The 20,654-nt window shown below is 48.8% G+C and overlaps 2 protein-coding genes across 3 annotated transcripts in view; one reads left to right on the top strand and one right to left on the bottom strand.

Moving 5' to 3' along the window:
• Nucleotides 1-7,293: 7,293 nt before the first annotated feature.
• On the bottom strand, nucleotides 7,294-15,933 carry LOC127929621 (uncharacterized PPE family protein PPE62-like). Its single transcript, XM_052517649.1, has 3 exons — nucleotides 15,929-15,933; nucleotides 14,315-15,470; nucleotides 7,294-7,314 (listed from the first exon to the last, which is right to left on the bottom strand). The coding sequence occupies exons 1-3, from the start codon at nucleotides 15,931-15,933 to the stop codon at nucleotides 7,294-7,296; spliced, it is 1,182 nt and encodes a 393-aa protein (XP_052373609.1).
• Nucleotides 15,934-19,763: 3,830 nt separating this feature from the next.
• Nucleotides 19,764-20,654, top strand: part of homer2 (homer scaffold protein 2) — a 113,119-nt gene continuing 112,228 nt past the window's right edge. The window contains exon 1 of one of the 2 annotated variants that reach the window (XM_052517656.1): nucleotides 19,764-19,920. The gene's annotated coding sequence lies outside the window, so the exon portion shown is untranslated. Of the gene's footprint in view, nucleotides 19,927-20,654 lie in introns of both variants that reach the window. The other variant, XM_052517657.1, reaches the window with a different exon arrangement.

Below are 20,654 nucleotides of genomic sequence, written 5' to 3'. Positions count from 1 at the left end.
ATGTATCCCAGGCCTTACTGGTTGTTTTATGTATCCCAGGCCTTACTGGTTGTTTTATGTATCCCAGGCCTTACTGGTTGTTTTATGTATCCCAGGCCTTACTGGTTGTTTTATGTATCCCAGGCCTTACTGGTTGTTTTATGTATCCCAGGCCTTACTGGTTGTTTTATGTATCCCAGGCCTTACTGGTTGTTTATGTATCCCAGGCCTTACTGGTTGTTTTATGTATCCCAGGCCTTACTGGTTGTTTTATGTATCCCAGGCCTTACTGGTTGTTTTATGTATCCCAGGCCTTACTGGTTGTTTTATGTATCCCAGGCCTTACTGGTTGTTTTATGTATCCCAGGCCTTACTGGTTGTTTTATGTATCCCAGGCCTTACTGGTTGTTTTATGTATCCCAGGCCTTACTGGTTGTTTTATGTATCCCAGGCCTTACTGGTTGTTTTATGTATCCCAGGCCTTACTGGTTGTTTTATGTATCCCAGGCCTTACTGGTTGTTTTATGTATCCCAGGCCTTACTGGTTGTTTTATGTATCCCAGGCCTTACTGGTTGTTTTATGTATCCCAGGCCTTACTGGTTGTTTTATGTATCCCAGGGTTGTTTTATTATCCCAGGCCTGGTTGTTTTATGTATCCCAGGCCTTACTGGTTGTTTTATGTATCCCAGGCCTGGTTGTTTCCTGGTTGTTTTTTTATGTATCCCAGGCCTTACTGGTTGTTTATGTATCCCAGGCCTTACTGGTTGTATTATGTATCCCAGGCCTTACTGGTTGTTTTATGTATCCCAGGCCTTACTGGTTGTTTATGTATCCCAGGCCTTACTGGTTGTTTTATGTATCCCAGGCCTTACTGGTTGTTTTATGTATCCCAGGCCTTACTGGTTGTTTTATGTATCCCAGGCCTTACTGGTTGTTTTATGTATCCCAGGCCTTACTGGTTGTATGAATCTGGGATCTATCGTCCCACAACTGTCCCAGAGTCTGTTTTGTAAATGGGCTATGTATTTCTCGACAACCTGACCAATAGAATAGTTAAACATTTCTACTATAGTATATTGACATAGGCTAGTGATTTAGCTGTCCGTTACTCGTTTTGTTGACTGAGAAAAAGTCCATGTGGACAGTTATTCTGAACATGTTCAAAGTGCACATCAGAATTCAGTGAGAAGCACCACACATCGATGTGTCCTCGACTTGCATGTTCTGTTAATATGAATGACCTTCATCTAAATGTGATTTCTGAGCACTGTGGGTGGACGCCCTGATCACCCAATGCATATGGGTCCGGTGAATGTAAAATGTTGCTGGTGAAATGTCCGGCTCCACATTTTCCTGACATAAACCCTGATACGGAGCCCTCCGCATTGCTACGCAATTTGGGAGGTGCGTGGTGAGCTTGATTTTAGCATCTGGAGGCTCTGCTATTGCGTCACCCCGTTCGTACGGAACCTCCGGATCACATTAACAGAGCAAGTTACATGGTCTTTCAGTGTTAAGGTCAAGAAATAGTGTCTGGACATACAGAGAAACCAGACAAATGGACAGTGGGGACAGACAGTGGGGACAGGCAGTGGGGACAGGCAGTGGGGACAGGCACAGTGGGGACAGGCAGTGGGGACAGGCAGTGGGGACAGGCACAGTGGGGACAGGCAGTGGGGACAGACAGTGGGGACAGGCAGTGGGGACAGTGGGGACAGACAGGCAGACAGTGGGGACAGGCACAGTGGGGACAGGCACAGTGGGGACAGGTGGGGACAGGCACAGTGGGGACAGGCACAGGCACAGTGGGGACAGGCACAGTGGGGACAGGCAGTGGGGACAGGCACAGTGGGGACAGGCACAGTGGGGACAGGCACAGTGGGGACAGGCAGTGGGGACAGGCACAGTAGGGACAGGCACAGTGGGGACAGGCACAGTGGGGACAGGCACAGTGGGGACAGGCACAGTGGGGACAGGCACAGTGGGGACAGGCACAGTGTTGGGACAGGCACAGGGACAGGCACAGTGGGGACAGGCACAGTGGGGACAGGCAGTGGGGACAGGCAGTGGGGACAGGCAGTGGGGACAGGCACAGTATCTGGGGACAGTTGGCAGTGGGGGGGACAGACAGGGGGACAGATAGTGGGGACAGGCACAGTGGGGACAGGCACAGTGGGGACAGGCAGTGGGGACAGGCACAGTGGGGACAGGCACAGTGGGGACAGGCAAGTGGGGACAGACAGTAGGGGACAGGCACAGTGGGGACAGGCAGTGGGGACAGGCACAGTGGGGACAGGCACAGTGTCAGGCAGTCCACAGTGGTTCTCTGGGGACAGACAGACAGACAGGGGGACAGACACTGGGGACAGACAGTGGGGACAGGCACAGTGGGGACAGGCAGTGGGGACAGGCACAGTGGGGACAGACAGTGGGGACAGGCAGTGGGGACAGGACAGACAGACAGTGGGGACCTGGTTCTCTAGAGGACAGAGGGACAGACAGACAGACCTGGTTCAAACAGACAGGACAGACAGACTGGTCTGTCAGACGGACAGACAGACCTGGTTCTCTGGAGGACAGACAGACCTGGTTCTCTGGGGACAGACAGACAGACAGACTGCTTCTTCAGAACAGACAGGTCAGGACAGTGTCTCAGTCTGGTTCTCTAGAGGACAGAGGGACAGACTTGGTTCTCTAGAGGACAGACAGACAGACAGACTGGTTCTCTAGAGGACAGACGACAGACCTGGTTCTCTAGAGGACAGACAGACAGACCTGGTTCTCTAGAGGACAGACAGGACAGACAGACTTGGTTCTCTAGAGGACAGACAGACAGACCTGGTTCTCTAGAGGACAGACAGACAGACATCCTGGTTCTCTAGAGGACAGACAGACAGACAGACCTGGTTCTCTAGAGGACAGACAGACAGACCATGGTTCTCTAGAGGAGAGACTGACAGGTCTATTGTTACTGTGTTCTCAGCCCAGCTGACTGATGTGTTCTGGCTGTGTTGAAGACTAAAGACAGTCAGGTCTTTCTAGTGTCTGCTCTGTGTTTTTGATGTTGTTCAAAACGGTCAGTCTGTGTTCTGTGTGTGTGTGTGTGTGTGTGTGTGTGTGTTGTGACTACTGTGTGTCTTATTGTCCATGTCTGCTCTGTGTTGTGTGTTGTGTCTGTGTTCAAAAGTTTGTGTGCTTGTGTGTGTGTGTGTGTGTACAGACAGATGTAATATCTATTATAGTTGGCTCCCGACAGAGATAATGTGAAAGGTTGTGTGTGTGCTATATCTGGGTCCAGCCAGACTGAATGCTAAATCAAAGTGTATTGGTTGTGTACACTGTCTATCAGATGTTACAGCAGGTGCAGAGAAATGCTTCTAGGTAGTTGGCTAGGAGATAGAAACAGGGAGACTGTCAGCGACATCTTGTTCAAAAGGTCAGGTCTTTCTGTGTCTGTCAGCGCCATCTTGTTCAAAAGGTCAGGTCTTTCTGTGTCTGCCAGCGCCATCTTGTTCAAAAGGTCAGGTCTTTCTGTGTCTGCCAGCGCCATCCTGTTCAAAAGGTCAGGTCTTTCTGTGTCTGTCAGCGCCATCTTGTTCAAAAGGTCAGGTCTGTCAGCGTCTGTTCAAAAGGTCAGGTCTTTCTGTGTCTGTCAGCGCCATCTTGTTCAAAAGGTCAGGTCTTTCTGTGTCTGTCAGCGACATCTTGTTCAAAAGGTCAGGTCTTTCTGTGTCTGTCAGCGCCATCTTGTTCAAAAGGTCAGGTCTTTCTGTGTCTGTCAGCGCCATCTTGTTCAAAAGGTCAGGTCTTTCTGTGTCTGTCAGCGCCATCTTGTTCAAAAGGTCAGGTCTTTCTGTGTCTGTCAGCGCCATCTTGTTCAAAAGGTCAGGTCTTTCTGTGTCTGTCAGCACCATCTTGTTCAAAAGGTCAGGTCTTTCTGTGTCTGTGCGTCCGCCCCTGTTGAAAACAGCACAACAGTGATCTGCATAAAGGGTATTTTTCCAAGCAGATTACAGTTCAGATTAGGATTATCGGGACAGTGAATTTATTAGGAAGGATTTAATTTCTTTGAGGACAATAATCCTGATGACATTATTAGCTCAATGGCCCATTGCTGTCCGTCCTAGTGTCCGTCCGTCTGTCCTAGCGGTCCGTCTGTCCTAGTGTCCATCCGTCTGTCCTAGCGGTCCGTCTGTCCCAGCGGTCCGTCTGTCCTAGAGATCCGTCTGTCCTAGTGTCCATCCGTCTGTCCTAGAGGTCCGTCTGTCCTAGAGGTCCGTCTGTCCTAGCGGTCCGTCTGTCCTAGCGGTCCGTCTGTCCTAGCGTCTGTCTGTCCTAGTGTCCGTCTGTCTGTCCTAGTGTCCATCCTTCTGTCCTAGCGGTCCGTCTGTCCTAGCGGTCCGTCTGTCCTAGCGGTGCGTCTGTCCTAGCGTCTGTCCTAGCGGTGCGTCTGTCTATCCTAGCGTCTGTCCTAGCGGTGCGTCTGTCTATCCTAGCGTCTGTCCGAGCGTCCGTCTGTCCTAGTGTCTGTCCTAGCGTCCGTCTGTCCTAGCGTCTGTCCTAGCGGTGCGTCTGTCTGTCCTAGCGTCTGTCCGAGCGTCCGTCTGTCCTAGCGTCTGTCCTAGCGTCTGTCTGTCCTAGCGTCTGTCTGTCCTAGCGTCTGTCTGTCCTAGCGTCTGTCTGTCCTAGCGGACCGTCTGTCCTAGCGTCTGTCTGTCCTAGCGTCTGTCTGTTCTAGCGTCTGTCTGTTCTAGCGTCTGTCTGTCCTAGCGTCTGTCTGTCCTAGCGTCTGTCTGTCCTAGCGTACCGTCTGTCCTAGCGTCTGTCTGTCTGTCCTAGCGTCTGTCTGTCCTAGCCTGTCCTAGCGTCTGTCTGTCCTAGCGTCTGTCTGTCCTAGCGTCTGTCTGTCCTAGCGTCTGTCTGTCCTAGCGTCTGACTGTCCTAGCGTCTGTCTGTCCTAGCGTCTGTCTGTCCTAGCGTCTGTCTGTCCTAGCGTCTGTCTGTCCTAGCGTCTGACTGTCCTAGCGTCTGTCTGTCCTAGCGTCTGACTGCAGTTGCTCTAGAACTTTGTGTATTCACCTTTAATGTTCAGTAGACAAGAACTGGGGGTGAGAGGAAGAAGAACTGGGCGAGAGGAAGAGGGGGCGAGGAAGAGGAAGAGGGGCGAAGTAGGGGGCGAGAGGAAGAAGAGGGGGGGGAGAGAGGGGGGTGAAGGAAGGGAAGGAAGGGGGCGAGATGTAGAGGGGGCAAGAAGAAGAGGGAAGAGGGGGCGAGATGAGAGGAAGAGGGGCAAGAGGAAGAGGGAAGAGGGGGCGAGATGTAGCGGGGGCGAGAAGGGGAAGAGGGGGAGGAAGAGGGAATAGGGGGCGAGAGGAAGAGGGGGGAAGAGGGGCGAGAGGAAGAGGGGGGGGCGAGAGGAAGAGGGAAGAGGGGGAGAGGGGGGGCGAGAGGGGAAGAGGGGGCGAGAGGAAGAGGGAAGAGGGGGCGGGGGGAGGAGGGGAAGAGGGAAGGGGGAAGAAGGGGCGAGAGGAAGAGGGAAGAGGGGGAAGAGGTAGCGGGGGCGCGAGGAAGAGGGAAGAGGGGGCGAGAAGAAGAGGGGGAGAGGAAGAGAGGGGTGGGGAGAGGAAGAGGGGGTGAGAGGAAGAGGGAAGAGGGGGCGAGAGGTAGAGGGGGCGTAGGGAAGAGGATGAGGAGAGATTCAGTGATGCATTAATCCAGCCAACTGAACTGCTATTCTCTGAACCGGCTGTTGGCAGATTTAGTGTGAAGGGTGTGAGTACTGTAGTGTGTGAAGGGTGTGTGAGTACTGTAGTGTGTGAACGTGAGGAAGTGTGCATGCTTGACAGATCTAACATGAGAGGTGTGTGTGCGGTGCATCTGTGAGCGTGTGTATGAACAGGAACTGTGTGTGTGTGTGTTTTAAGAGGAGGAGCAGGGTTTCCACACTGATTTGTCAGAGACCAGATCATGAAAGTTTAATAAGATGTCTAATTCTTCTCTTTCATCTTTACCTAAGAATGTTTTCACTGCTCAGCCCTCTGCTGTGAGGAACAGACATAATCAGCCCTCTGCTGTGAGGAACAGACATAATCAGCCCTCTGCTGTGAGGAACAGACATAATCAGCCCTCTGCTGTGAGGAACAGACATAATCAGCCCTCTGCTGTGAGGAACAGACATAATCAGCCCTCTGCTGTGAGGAACAGACATAATCAGCCCTCTGCTGTGAGGAACAGACATAATCAGCCCTCTGCTGTGAGGAACAGACATAATCAGCCCTCTGCTGTGAGGAACAGACATAATCAGCCCTCTGCTGTGAGGAACAGACATAATCAGCCCTCTGCTGTGAGGAACAGACATAATCAGCCCTCTGCTCTGCTGCTGAGGAACAGACATAATCAGCCCTCTGCTGTGAGGAACAGACATAATCAGCCCTCTGCTGTGAGGAACAGACATAATCAGCCCTCTGCTGTGAGGAACAGACATAATCAGCCCTCTGCTGTGAGGAACAGACATAATCAGCCCTCTGCTGTGAGGAACAGACATAATCAGCCCTCTGCTGTGAGGAACAGACATAATCAGCCCTCTGCTGTGAGGAACAGACATAATCAGCCCTCTGCTGTGAGGAACAGACATAATCAGCCCTCTGCTGTGAGGAACAGACATAATCAGCCCTCTGCTGTGAGGAACAGACATAATCAGCCCTCTGCTGTGAGGAACAGACATAATCAGCCCTCTGCTGTGAGGAACAGACATAATCAGCCCTCTGCTGTGAGGAACAGACATAATCAGCCCTCTTCTGTGAGGAACAGACATAATCAGCTCTGCTGAGGAACAGACATAATCAGCCCTCTGCTGTGAGGAACAGACATAATCAGCCCTCTGCTGTGAGGAACAGACATAATCAGCCCTCTGCTGTGAGGAACAGACATAATCAGCCCTCTGCTGACCTACTGAGGAACAGACATAATCAGCACTGTACGCTAGAGCCATAGACAGAACACACTCTCTCTCTCACACACACACACACATAATCAGCACTGTACGCTAGAGCCATAGACAGAACACACTCTCTCTCTCCACACACACACACACACACAGAACACTGTGAGCTACAGACACACATAATCAGCACTGTACGCTAGATAGATAGAACACACTCTCTCTCACACACCCAGAACGCTGTGAGGAACAGACACACACCCAGAACGTTCCATATCGCTGGGAGGCAGATCAAAGCCATGAGTATGCCCTCAACTAACAGCAGCATTAGCTTCCTACTGTTACACATTATAAGGAACAGAAGAGTTCACTCCTACTGGCTTCTGGACATTCCCTGCTTGGATAAACAAACAAACAAACAAACAAACAAACACAGACACACACACACACACACACACACACACACACACACACACACACACACACACACACACACACACACACACACACACACACACACACACACACACACACACACACACACACACACACACACACCACACACACACACACACACACACACACACACACACACACACACACACGAGGAGGCTGGTAGGAGGACAGGCTCATTATAATGGAGTAAATGGAACGTTATCATACCTCCTAGTATAGATCTATGACCTACTAGGATACCTCCTAGTATAGACCTATGTCCTGCTAGGATGGATCTATGTCCTCCTAGTATAGATCTATGTCCTGCTAGGATACCTCCTAGGATAGATCTATGTCCTCCTAGTATAGATCTATGTCCTACTAGGATACCTCCTAGTATAGATCTATGTCCTCCTAGTATAGATCTATGTCCTGATTGGATACCTCCTAGGATAGATCTATGTCCTCCTAGTATAGATCTATGTCCTGATTGGATACCTCCTAGGATAGATCTATGTCCTCCTAGTATAGATCTATGTCCTGCTAGGATACCTCCTAGTATAGATGTCCTCCTAGTGATTTTTGTCCTGCTAGGATACCTCCTAGTATAGATCTATGTCCTGCTAGGATACCTCCTAGTACAGATCTTTGTCCTGTTAGGATACCTGCTAGTATAGATCTATGACCTGCTAGGATACCTCCTAGTATAGATCTATGTCCTGTTAGGATACCTCCTAGTATAGATCTATGTCCTCCTAGTATAGATCTATGTCCTGCTAGGATACCTCCTAGTATAGATATATGTCCTGTTCGGATAGATCTATGTCCTGTTAGGATACCTGCTAGTATAGATCTATGTCCTGTTAGGATACCTCCTAGTATAGATCTATGTCCTGTTAGGATACCTCCTAGTATAGATCTATGTCCTGCTAGGATACCTCCTAGTATAGATCTATGTCCTGCTAGGATACCTCCTAGTATAGATCTATGTCCTGCTAGGATACCTCCTAGTATAGATCTATGTCCTGCTAGGATACCTCCTAGTATAGATCTATGTCCTGTTAGGATACCTCCTAGTATAGATCTATGTCCTGCTAGGATACCTCCTAGTATAGATCTATGTCCTGCTAGGATACCTCCTAGTATAGATCTATGTCCTGTTAGGATACCTCCTAGTATAGATCTATGTCCTCCTAGTATAGATCTATGTCCTGCTAGGATACCTGCTAGTATAGATCTATGTCCTGTTAGGATACCTCCTAGTATAGATCTATGTCCTGCTAGGATACATTACATTTACATTACATTTAAGTCATTTAGCAGACGCTCTTATCCAGAGCGACTTACAAATTGGTGCAAACACCTATGACAACCAGTGGAACAGCCACTTGCATCTAAATCTTGTTGGGGGAGGGGGTGAGAAGGATTACTTACCCTTACTTACCCTATCCTAGGTATTCCTTGAAGAGGTGGGGTTTCAGGTGTCTCCGGAAGGTGGTGATTGACTCCGCTGTCCTGGCGTCGTGAGGGAGTTTGTTCCACCATTGGGGGCCAGAGCAGCGAACAGTTTTGACTGGGCTGAGCGGGAACTGTACTGCCTCAGGGTAGGGAGGCGAGCAGGCCAGAGGTGGATGAACGCAGTGCCCTTGTTTGGGTGTAGGGCCTGATCAGAGCCTGGAGGTACTGAGGTGCCGTTCCCCTCACAGCTCCGTCGAGCACCATGGTCTTGTAGCGGATGCGAGCTTCAACTGGAAGCCAGTGGAGAGAGCGGAGGAGCGGGGTGACGTGAGAGAACTTGGGAAGGTTGAACACCAGACGGGCTGCGGCGTTCTGGATGAGTTGTAGGGGTTTAATGGCACAGGCAGGAGCCCAGCCAACAGCGAGTTGCAGTAATCAAGACGGGAGATGACAAGTGCCTGGATTAGGACCTGCGCCGCTTCCTGTGTGAGGCAGGGTCCTCTGCGGATGTTGTAGAGCATGAACCTACAGGAACGGGACACCGCCTTGATGTTAGTTGAGAACGTCAGGGTGTTGTCCAGGATCACGCCAAGGTTCTTAGCGCTCTGGGAGGAGGACACAATGGAGTTGTCAACCGTGATGGCGAGATGATGGAACGGGCAGTCCTTCCCCGGGAGGAAGAGGAGCTCCGTCTTGCTGAGGTTCAGCTTGAGGTGGTGATCCGTCATCCACACTGATATGTCTGCCAGACATGCAGAGATGCGATTCGCCACCTGGTCATCAGAAGGGGAAAGGAGAAGATTAATTGTGTGTCGTCTGCATAGCAATGATAGGAGAGACCATGTGAGGTTATGACAGAGCCAAGTGACTTGGTGTATAGCGAGAATAAGAGAGGGCCTAGAACAGAGCCCTGGGGGACACCAGTGGTGAGAGCGCGTGGTGAGGAGACAGATTCTCGCCACGCCACCTGGTAGGAGCGACCTGTCAGGTAGGACGCAATCCAAGCGTGGGCCGCGCCGGAGATGCCCAACTCGGAGAGGGTGGAGAGGAGGATCTGATGGTTCACAGTATCGAAGGCAGCCGATAGGTCTAGAAGGATGAGAGCAGAGGAGAGAGAGTTAGCTTTAGCAGTGCGGAGCGCCTCCGTGATACAGAGAAGAGCAGTCTCAGTTGAATGACTAGTCTTGAAACCTGACTGATTTGGATCAAGAAGGTCATTCTGAGAGAGATAGCGGTAGAGCTGGCCAAGGACGGCACGCTCAAGAGTTTTGGAGAGAAAAGAGAGAAGGGATACTGGTCTGTAGTTGTTGACATCGGAGGGATCGAGTGTAGGTTTTTTCAGAAGGGGTGCAACTCTCGCTCTCTTGAAGACGGGAGGGACGTAGCCAGCGGTCAGGGATGAGTTGATGAGCGAGGTGAGGTAAGGGAGAAGGTCTCCGGAAATGGTCTGGAGAAGAGAGGAGGGGATAGGGTCAAGCGGGCAGGTACCGGCCGTCACAAGACGCTTTCATCTGGAGAGAGAGGGGAGAAAGAGGTCAGAGCATAGGGTAGGGCAGTGTGAGCAGAACCAGCGGTGTCGTTTGACTTAGCAAACGAGGATCGGATGTCATCGACCTTCTTTTCAATGACGAAGTCATCTGCAGAGAGGAGGAGGGGGGAGGATTCAGGAGGGAGGAGAAGGTGGCAAAGAGCTTCCTAGGGTTAGAGGCAGATGCTTGGAATTTAGAATGGTAGAAAGTGGCTTTAGCAGCAGAGACAGAGGAGGAAAATGTAGAGAGGAGGGAGTGAAAGGATGCCAGGTCCGCAGGGAGGCGAGTTTTCCTCCATTTCCGCCGGCTGCCCGGAGCCCTGTTCTCCTAGTATAGATCTATGTCCTGCTAGGATACCTCCTAGTATAGATATATGTCCTGTTCGGATAGATCTATGTCCTCTAGGATACCTCCTAGTATAGATCTATGTCCTGCTAGGATACCTCCTAGTATAGATCTATGTCCTGTTAGGATACCTCCTAGTATAGATCTATGTCCTCCTAGTATAGATCTATGTCCTGCTAGGATAGATATATGTCCTGTTCGGATAGATCTATGTCCTGTTAGGATACCTCCTAGTATAGATCTATGTCCTCCTAGTATAGATCTATGTCCTGTTAGGATACCTCCTAGTATAGATCTATGTCCTCCTAGTATAGATCTATGTCCTGTTAGGATACCTCCTAGTATAGATATATGTCCTGTTCGGATAGATCTATGTCCTGTTAGGATACCTCCTAGTATAGATCTATGTCCTGCTAGGATACCTCCTAGTATAGATCTATGTCCTGTTAGGATACCTCCTAGTATAGATCTATGTCCTCCTAGTATAGATCTATGTCCTGTTAGGATACCTGCTAGTATAGATATATGTCCTCCTAGTATAGATCTATGTCCTGCTAGGATAGATATATGTCCTGTTCGGATAGATCTATGTCCTGTTAGGATACCTCCTAGTATAGATCTATGTCCTCCTAGTATAGATCTATGTCCTGTTAGGATACCTCCTAGTATAGATCTATGTCCTCCTAGTATAGATCTATGTCCTGTTAGGATACCTCCTAGTATAGATCTATGTCCTGTTAGGATACCTCCTAGTATAGATCTATGTCCTGTTAGGATACCTCCTAGTATAGATATATGTCCTGTTAGGATAGATCTATGTCCTGTTAGGATACCTCCTAGTATAGATCTATGTCCTCCTAGTATAGATCTATGTCCTGCTAGGATACCTGCTAGTATAGATATATGTCCTGTTCGGATAGATCTATGTCCTGTTAGGATACCTCCTAGTATAGATCTATGTCCTCCTAGTATAGATCTATGTCCTGTTAGGATACCTGCTAGTATAGATATATGTCCTGTTCGGATAGATCTATGTCCCGTTAGGATACCTTAGTAGGGATGGAATATGAAAACATCTCTGCTGCCCTGTGGAGCGATGCCTATCGCCCTCTGGGTACTTATCAATAAAGCTGTGCTGAAATAGAATGAAATTGTGTGTGTGTGTGTGTGTGTGTGTGCACTCTCTCCCACACGGAGTCCTACAGGTTCCACACACACACAACCACACTACAATCACATGCTGCATTTTACATTGGTTTGATTTCCTGGTTTGATTTTTTTTTAAATCAAGTATGTAAATATAACCACAGAAAGTGTGGTAACAGGAAGGGATGGAAAGGTGGTGTTGTATTGTGGCAGGACCAGGTGAGGATTGGCTGGCTGGCTGGCTGGCTGACTGACTGGCTGGCTGACTGACTGGCTGACTGGCTGACTGGCTGACTGACTGGCTGACTGGCTGACTGGCTGACTGACTGGCTGACTGGCTGACTGGCTGACTGGCTGACTGACTGACTGGCTGGCTGACTGACTGACTGGCTGGCTGACTGGCTGACTGGCTGACTGGCTGACTGACTGACTGACTGGCTGGCTGGCTGACTGGCTGGCTGACTGGCTGGCTGACTGACTGGCTGACTGACTGACTGACTGACTGGCTGACTGACTGACTGACTGACTGACTGACTGACTGGCTGGCTGGCTGACTGACTGACTGACTGACTGACTGACTGACTGACTGGCTGGCTGACTGACTGACTGACTGACTGACTGGCTGACTGACTGACTCTGCACTGCGTGTTCAGCCTGTGTGTTTACTGAACACTGACTGTCTACTGGGAGATGGGAGCGTGGCCACACCCACACACATCTTGCTTTCTGCATGAGTGTGTCAACACCCCCCACCCCCACCCCCTTCCCCCCCACCCACACACTCATACAGAGCCCTCTGAGAATGGGACAGGAGGAGAGAAGAAGAGAAGAGACTGGTCTGTCTGCCAGGAGGTAGATCCTATTGGCTGTCTCCAGCTCACTCTGACAGACAGGAAATGACTCATATCTGTTTCAATGATATTGTCAATTTACTGCCACTTTGTCCTTTATAACATCTAGTGTTGACCAAGCCTGTAGTCCTTTATAACATCTAGTGTTGACCAAGCCTGTAGTCCTTTATAACATCTAGTGTTGACCAAGCCTGTAGTCCTTTATAACATCTAGTGTTGACCAAGCCTGTAGTCCTTTATAACATCTAGTGTTGACCAAGCCTGTAGTCCTTTATAACATCTAGTGTTGACCAAGCCTGTAGTCCTTTATAACATCTAGTGTTGACCAAGCCTGTAGTCCTTTATAACATCTAGTGTTGACCAAGCCTGTAGTCCTTTATAACATCTAGTGTTGACCAAGCCTGTAGTCCTTTATAACATCTAGTGTTGACCAAGCCTGTAGTCCTTTATAACATCTAGTGTTGACCAAGCCTGTAGTCCTTTATAACATCTAGTGTTGACCAAGCCTGTAGTCCTTTATAACATCTAGTGTTGACCAAGCCTGTAGTCCTTTATAACATCTAGTGTTGACCAAGCCTGTAGTCCTTTATAACATCTAGTGTTGACCAAGCCTGTAGTCCTTTATAACATCCCATCTAGTGTTGACCAAGCCTGTAGTCCTTTATAACATCTAGTGTTGACCAAGCCTGTAGTCCTTTATAACATCTAGTGTTGACCAAGCCTGTAGTCCTTTATAACATCCCATCTAGTGTTGACCAAGCCTGTAGTCCTTTATAACATCTAGTGTTGACCAAGCCTGTAGTCCTTTATAACATCTAGTGTTGACCAAGCCTGTAGTCCTTTATAACATCTAGTGTTGACCAAGCCTGTAGTCCTTTATAACATCTAGTGTTGACCAAGCCTGTAGTCCTTTATAACATCTAGTGTTGACCAAGCCTGTAGTCCTTTATAACATCTAGTGTTGACCAAGCCTGTAGTCCTTTATAACATCCCATCTAGTCTTGACCAAGCCTGTAGTCCTTTATAACATCCCATCTAGTGTTGAGCAAGCCTGTGGTACTAAGAAGGCATTTTAAAAGTGTGTGTGATTGTCCAAAACAGAGGTTGAGTTAATGTGGCCTAATATAGTCCTGGGAATGATGACTGTGTTACTCCGGCAGGCCACATTTTGAACAGACGGTCGATCTAAGAGGCCATTTTAAATGTGTGTGTGTGTCGCTGTGATTGTCCCTCATGTTAGTCGTTGTTCAAATGGTTCCTGACTAACAGAGAGGTTGTGAGTTAATTTGTCCTAATGGAAAGTAGTCATGCTGGGAGAGATGCCTGAAGCTGTATCCTTCATTATAATCCAATCTGGGTCATCTAGATGCTATTTAATACCCGTTTTCACATTGATTTGAAAAGTCGACTGATGTCAAAGTCATTTTCCCCCCCTCTGATAGGCTGTGGAATATGTAAAGTCATTTCCCCCCTCTGATAGGCTGTGGAATATGTAAAGTCATCCCCCCTCTGATAGGCTGTGGAATATGTAAAGTCATTCCCCCCTCTGATAGGCTGTGGAATATGTAAAGTCATTTTCCCCCCCTCTGATAGGCTGTGGAATATGTAGCCTTTTACATGTAAATCTTACGTCCTTGTTGCCTACGTCCTTGTTGCCTACGTCCTTGTTGCCTACGTCCTTGTTGCCTACGTCCTTGTTGCCTACGTCCTTGTTGCCTACGTCCTTGTTGCCAACGTCCTTGTTGCCAACGTCCTTGTTGCCAACGTCCTTGTTGCCAACGTCCTTGTTGCCAACGTCCTTGTTGCCTACGTCCTTGTTGCCAACGTCCTTGTTGCCAACGTCCTTGTTGCCTACGTCCTTGTTGCCTACGTCCTTGTTGCCAACGTCCTTGTTGCCAACGTCCTTGTTGCCAACGTCCTTGTTGCCAACGTCCTTGTTGCCAACGTCCTTGTTGCCAACGTCCTTGTTGCCAACGTCCTTGTTGCCAACGTCCTTGTTGCCAACGTCCTTGTTGCCTACGTCCTTGTTGCCTACGTCCTTGTTGCCTACGTCCTTGTTGCCTATGTCCTTGTTGCCTTGTTGCCTATGTCCTTGTTGCCTAACGTCCTTGTTGCCTTGCCTATGTCCTTGTTGCCTTCCTTGTTGCCTATGTCCTATGTCCTTGCCTATGTCCTTGTTGCCTATGTCCTTGTTGCCTACGTCCTTGTTGCCTATGTCCTTGTTGCCTATGTCCTTGTTGCCTATGTCCTTGTTGCCTATGTCCTTGTTGCCTATGTCCTTGTTGCCTATGTCCTTGTTGCCTATGTCCTTGTTGCCTATGTCCTTGTTGCCTATGTCCTTGTTGCCTATGTCCTTGTTGCCTATGTCCTTGTTGCCTATGTCCTTGTTGCCTATGTCCTTGTTGCCTATGTCCTTGTTGCCTATGTCCTTGTTGCCTATGTCCTTGTTGCCTATGTCCTTGTTGCCTATGTCCTTGTTGCCTATGTCCTTGTTGCCTATGTCCTTGTTGCCTATGTCCTTGTTGCCTATGTCCTTGTTGCCTATGTCCTTGTTGCCTATGTCCTTGTTGCCTATGTCCTTGTTGCCTATGTCCTTGTTGCCTATGTCCTTGTTGCCTATGTCCTTGTTGCCTATGTCCTTGTTGCCTATGTCCTTGTTGCCTATGTCCTTGTTGCCTATGTCCTTGTTGCCTATGTCCTTGTTGCCTATGTCCTTGTTGCCTATGTCCTTGTTGCCTACGTCCTTGATGATGTCCGAAATGCAAGAATCACAGTTGATAATCTTCCTAACAGATGTCCACCAGACGACAACAGTGCACACACAGGGACCAGGGGGCTGCAGAGGTTTAAACCGTCTTAATTATTGATGGGGGGGAGTGGAGTTGATAGACATATCGTGATATTTTTGGATGATATTATATCGATATTTGACTCCAAATATGGATTTATAAAACAACAGAAAGTGTTTATATACCTACAGTACCGGTCTAAAGTTTGGACACACCTACTCATTCCAGGGGTTTTCTTTATTTTTACTATTTTCTACTTTGTAGAATAATAGTGACGACAACACTATGAATAAAAATAATATGGAATCATGTAGTAACCAAAAAAAGTGGTCAACAAATCTAAATATATTTTAGAGTTTAGATTCTTCTTCTTTGCCTGGATGACAGCGTTGCGTTGATAACACTCTTGGCATTCTCTCAGAAGTGGAACTCTGTAAGGTCGTCGGCTGCCGTACCCCATTCGTGTCAAGGTCACGACGAGTTGTGTGTTATTTTGTGCACCATGTTGAGCTGGACTGTAGGTCGACTAACTGTAGTCCTTCTGTTGTGCTGGACTGTAGAGGTCGACTAACTGTAGCCCTTCTGTTGAGCTGGACTGTAGAGGTCGACTAACTGTAGCCCTTCTGTTGAGCTGGACTGTAGAGGTCGACTAACTGTAGCCCTTCTGTTGAGCTGGACTGTAGAGGTCGACTAACTGTAGCCCTTCTGTTGAGCTGGACTGTAGAGGTCGACTAACTGTAGCCCTTCTGTTGAGCTGGACTGTAGAGGTCGACTAACTGTAGCCCTTCCGTTGTGCTGGACTGTAGAGGTCGACTAACTGTAGCCCTTCTGTTGAGCTGGACTGTATAAGTCGACTAACTGTAGCCCTTCTGTTGAGCTGGACTGTATGTCGACTAACTGTAGCCCTTCTGTTGAGCTGGACTGTAGAGGTCGACTAACTGTAGCCCTTCTGTTGAGCTGGACTGTAGGTCGACTAACTAGTCCCTCTGTTGAGCTGGACTGTAGGTCGACTAACTGTAGTCCTTCTGTTGAGCTGGACTGTACATTTACATTTAGGTCGACTAACTGTAGCCCTTCTGTTGAGCTGGACTGTATAAGTCGACTAACTGTAGCCCTTCTGTTGAGCTGGACTGTAGATGTCGACTAACTGTAGCCTTTCTGTTGTGCTGGACTGTAGAGGTCGACTAACTATAGCCAGACGGAAGCCACTCCTCAGTAAAAGGCACATGACAGCCCGCTTGGAGTTTGCCAAAAGGCACCTAAAGGAACACGATTCTCTGGTCTGATGAAACCACGATTGAACTCTTTAGCCTGAATATCAAGCGTCTGGAGGAAACCTGGCACCATCCCTACAGTGAAGCATGGTGGTGACAGCGTCATGCTATGGGGATGTTTTTCAGCAGCAGGGACTGGGAGACTAGTCAGGATGGAGGGAAAGATGAACGGAGCAAAATACAGAGAGATCCTTGATGGAAACCTGCTCCAGAGCCTCAGGACTTCAGACTGAGGCGAAGGTTCACCTTCCATTTTAGCTGTAACGTAACAAAATGTGGAAGAAGTCAAGGGGTTGGAATATGTGTGAGTGGTATTTTTAGTAGGTAGCGTTAGCTAGCTCTGATAGTCTTACCCTGCACCTAAACACGGGTATGTTTCATCCTATAGCTTGTTCTCCATCTTTAAATAGTGAGCCAATGTGTTTTCAACACTTTTTAAAAACATTTCCCTGTCTGATCAACATTTAGTTTTCTTATGTCTCTCCTCTCTCTGCAGCAGAATTAACTTAAACATGAACTCTGTAACACATTAAAGTTACAACATATAGTGAGAAATATGTGTGGAACATCAAATCACAATAGAATCTTGGTTGAGAATCGCACCTAAAGTATGGTGGTGATCTGGAATCACACCTAAAGTATGGTGGTGATCTGGAATCACACCTAAAGTATGGTGGTGATCTGGAATCACACCTAAAGTATGGTGGTGATATGGAATCACACCTAAAGTATGGTGGTGATATGGAATCACACCTAAAGTATGGTGGTGATATGGAATCACACCTAAAGTATGGTGGTGATCTGGAATCACACCTAAAGTATGGTGGTGATCTGGAATCACACCTAAAGTATGGTGGTGATCTGGAATCACACCTAAAGTATGGTGGTGATCTGGAATCACACCTAAAGTATGGTGGTGATCTGGAATCCCACCTAAAGTATGGTGGTGATCTGGAATCACACCTAAAGTATGGTGGTGATCTGGAATCACACCTAAAGTATGGTGGTGATATGGAATCACACCTAAAGTATGGTGGTGATATGGAATCACACCTAAAGTATGGTGGTGATATGGAATCACACCTAAAGTATGGTGGTGATCTGGAATCACACCTAAAGTATGGTGGTGATCTGGAATCACACCTAAAGTATGGTGGTGATCTGGAATCCCACCTAAAGTATGGTGGTGATCTGGAATCCCACCTAAAGTATGGTGGTGATCTGGAATCCCACCTAAAGTATGGTGGTGATCTGGAATCACACCTAAAGTATGGTGGTGATCTGGAATCACACCTAAAGTATGGTGGTGATATGGAATCACACCTAAAGTATGGTGGTGATATGGAATCCCACCTAAAGTATGGTGGTGATATGGAATCACACCTAAAGTATGGTGGTGATCTGGAATCACACCTAAAGTATGGTGGTGATATGGAATCCACCTAAAGTATGGTGGTGATATGGAATCACACCTAAAGTATGGTGGTGATCTGGAATCACACCTAAAGTATGGTGGTGATCTGGAATCACACCTAAAGTATGGTGGTGATATGGAATCACACCTAAAGTATGGTGGTGATATGGAATCACACCTAAAGTATGGTGGTGATCTGGAATCACACCTAAAGTATGGTGGTGATATGGAATCACACCTAAAGTATGGTGGTGATATGGAATCACACCTAAAGTATGGTGGTGATATGGAATCACACCTAAAGTATGGTGGTGATATGGAATCACACCTAAAGTATGGTGGTGATATGGAATCACACCTAAAGTATGGTGGTGATATGGAATCACACCTAAAGTATGGTGGTGATCTGGAATCCCACCTAAAGTATGGTGGTGATATGGAATCACACCTAAAGTATGGTGGTGATATGGAATCACACCTAAAGTATGGTGGTGATATGGAATCCCACCTAAAGTATGGTGGTGACATGGAATCGCGATGTCCTCGGCAATTACCAGCCTTTGTCTTAATGCAGCCGGGTACTAAAACAGCTGACCAGGAGGACTCTGATACCCTGTGAGCACCTGAGACTGTGTCTGTGGTGGTGTTTCTTCTCCCTATAACGTGACAGGGCTCGTGTAGTGCCTGTGTTTCTTCTCCCTATAACGTGACAGGGCTCGTGTAGTGCCTGTGTTTCTTCTCCCTATAACGTGACAGGGCTCGTGTAGTGCCTGTGTGTTTTCCTTCCCTCCTGTGAGAGGCTTGAGCTGATAAAGTGCTAATTGGCTGCGGGTTGCCAGGTGATTTCCAGGGTTAGTGTTACATTAACACCTGCTCTCCACTGGGAGGGAAACTGAGGATCTGGCATCCCAGGTGACTGCTACAGGAATATGTTACGCTGCAGCAGGCTAAACTACTGACCTGGATCTCTCCCAGTACTCAACTCACACCACACAACCTGACCTGCTGACATCTAGTTCTTATGTGTTTTTGACTTGTGTTACTTTCAGTATTTCCAGGCTAATGCATGTGCTCTTAGACTGACCTATAGAATACATGGGAGTTTCTAACACTCCAAACCATTAATTACTAGAACGTCTCCTAATCTTCTCCTTCTCATCCCTCTCCCTCCCTCTCTCACCCCCCCCCATCCCCTCTCGCTCCTCCTCCTCTTTCCCTCTCTCTCTCTCCTCCTCCTCTTTCCCTCTCTCTCTCTCTCCTCCTCCTCTTTCCCTCTCTCTCTCTCTCCTCCTCCTCTTTCCCTCTCTCTCTCTCTCCTCCTCCTCTTTCCCTCTCTCTCTCTCCTCCTCCTCTTTCCCTCTCTCTCTCTCCTCCTCCTCTTTCCCTCTCTCTCTCTCTCCTCCTCCTCTTTCCCTCTCTCTCTCTCCTCCTCCTCTTTCCCTCTCTCTCTCTCCTCCTCCTCTTTCCCTCTCTCTCTCTCCTCCTCCTCTTTCCCTCTCTCCTCTTCCTCTTTCCCTCTCTCCTCCCCCCCTCTCTCACCCCTCCACCCCTCTCTCTCCTCCTCCTCTTTCCCTCTCTCCGTCTCTTCCTCGTTCCGTGCAGGGAGCAGCCAATCTTCACCACCAGGGCCCATGTGTTCCAGATTGACCCGACCACCAAGAAGAACTGGGTCCCAGCCAGCAAACAGGCAGTCACCGTTTCCTACTTCTACGACTCCACACGCAACAGCTACCGCATCATCAGTGTAGATGGATCCAAGGTAGGGGTGAGTGAGTGTGTTAGGGTTGGGAGGACGTGTTCGGGTGGTGGGGAGTCAGGACGTGTCCGCATGTCTCTGTCTGGATGTCTCTGGCTGGACGGATGTCTCTGTCTGGCTGGCTGGACGGATGTCTCTGTCTGGCTGGCTGGACGGATGTCTCTGGCTGGCTGGCTGGACGGATGTCTCTGGCTGGCTGGCTGGACGGATGTCTCTGGCTGGCTGGCTGGACGGACGTCTCTGGATTGGCTGGCTGGACGGATGTCTCTGGCTGGCTGGACGGATGTCTCTGGCTGGCTGGCTGGACGGATGTCTCTGGCTGGCTGGCTGGACGGATGTCTCTGGCTGGCTGGCTGGACGGACGTCTCTGGATTGGCTGGCTGGACGGATGTCTCTGGCTGGCTGGCTGGACGGATGTCTCTGGCTGGCTGGCTGGACGGATGTCTCTGGCTGGCTGGCTGGCTGGCTGGACGGATGTCTCTGGCTGGCTGGCTGGCTGGCTGGACGGATGTCTCTGGCTGGCTGGCTGGCTGGACGGATGTCTCTGGCTGGCTGGCTGGCTGGACGGATGTCTCTGGCTGGCTGGCTGGCTGGACAGATGTCTCTGGCTGGCTGGCTGAAAAAATCTCTGAAACTGGAAACACTTATCTCCCTCACTAGCTTTCAGCACCAGCTGTCAGAGCAGCTCACAGATTACTGCACCTGTACATAGCCCACCTATAATTTAACCCAAACAA

Source organism: Oncorhynchus keta, unplaced genomic scaffold (genome assembly GCF_023373465.1).
Source record: "Oncorhynchus keta strain PuntledgeMale-10-30-2019 unplaced genomic scaffold, Oket_V2 Un_scaffold_9243_pilon_pilon, whole genome shotgun sequence".
Classification (NCBI taxonomy): Eukaryota; Metazoa; Chordata; class Actinopteri; order Salmoniformes; family Salmonidae; genus Oncorhynchus; species Oncorhynchus keta.
Note: the sequence above shows the minus strand (reverse complement) of the source record. Positions and strands in the feature narration are given on the sequence as shown.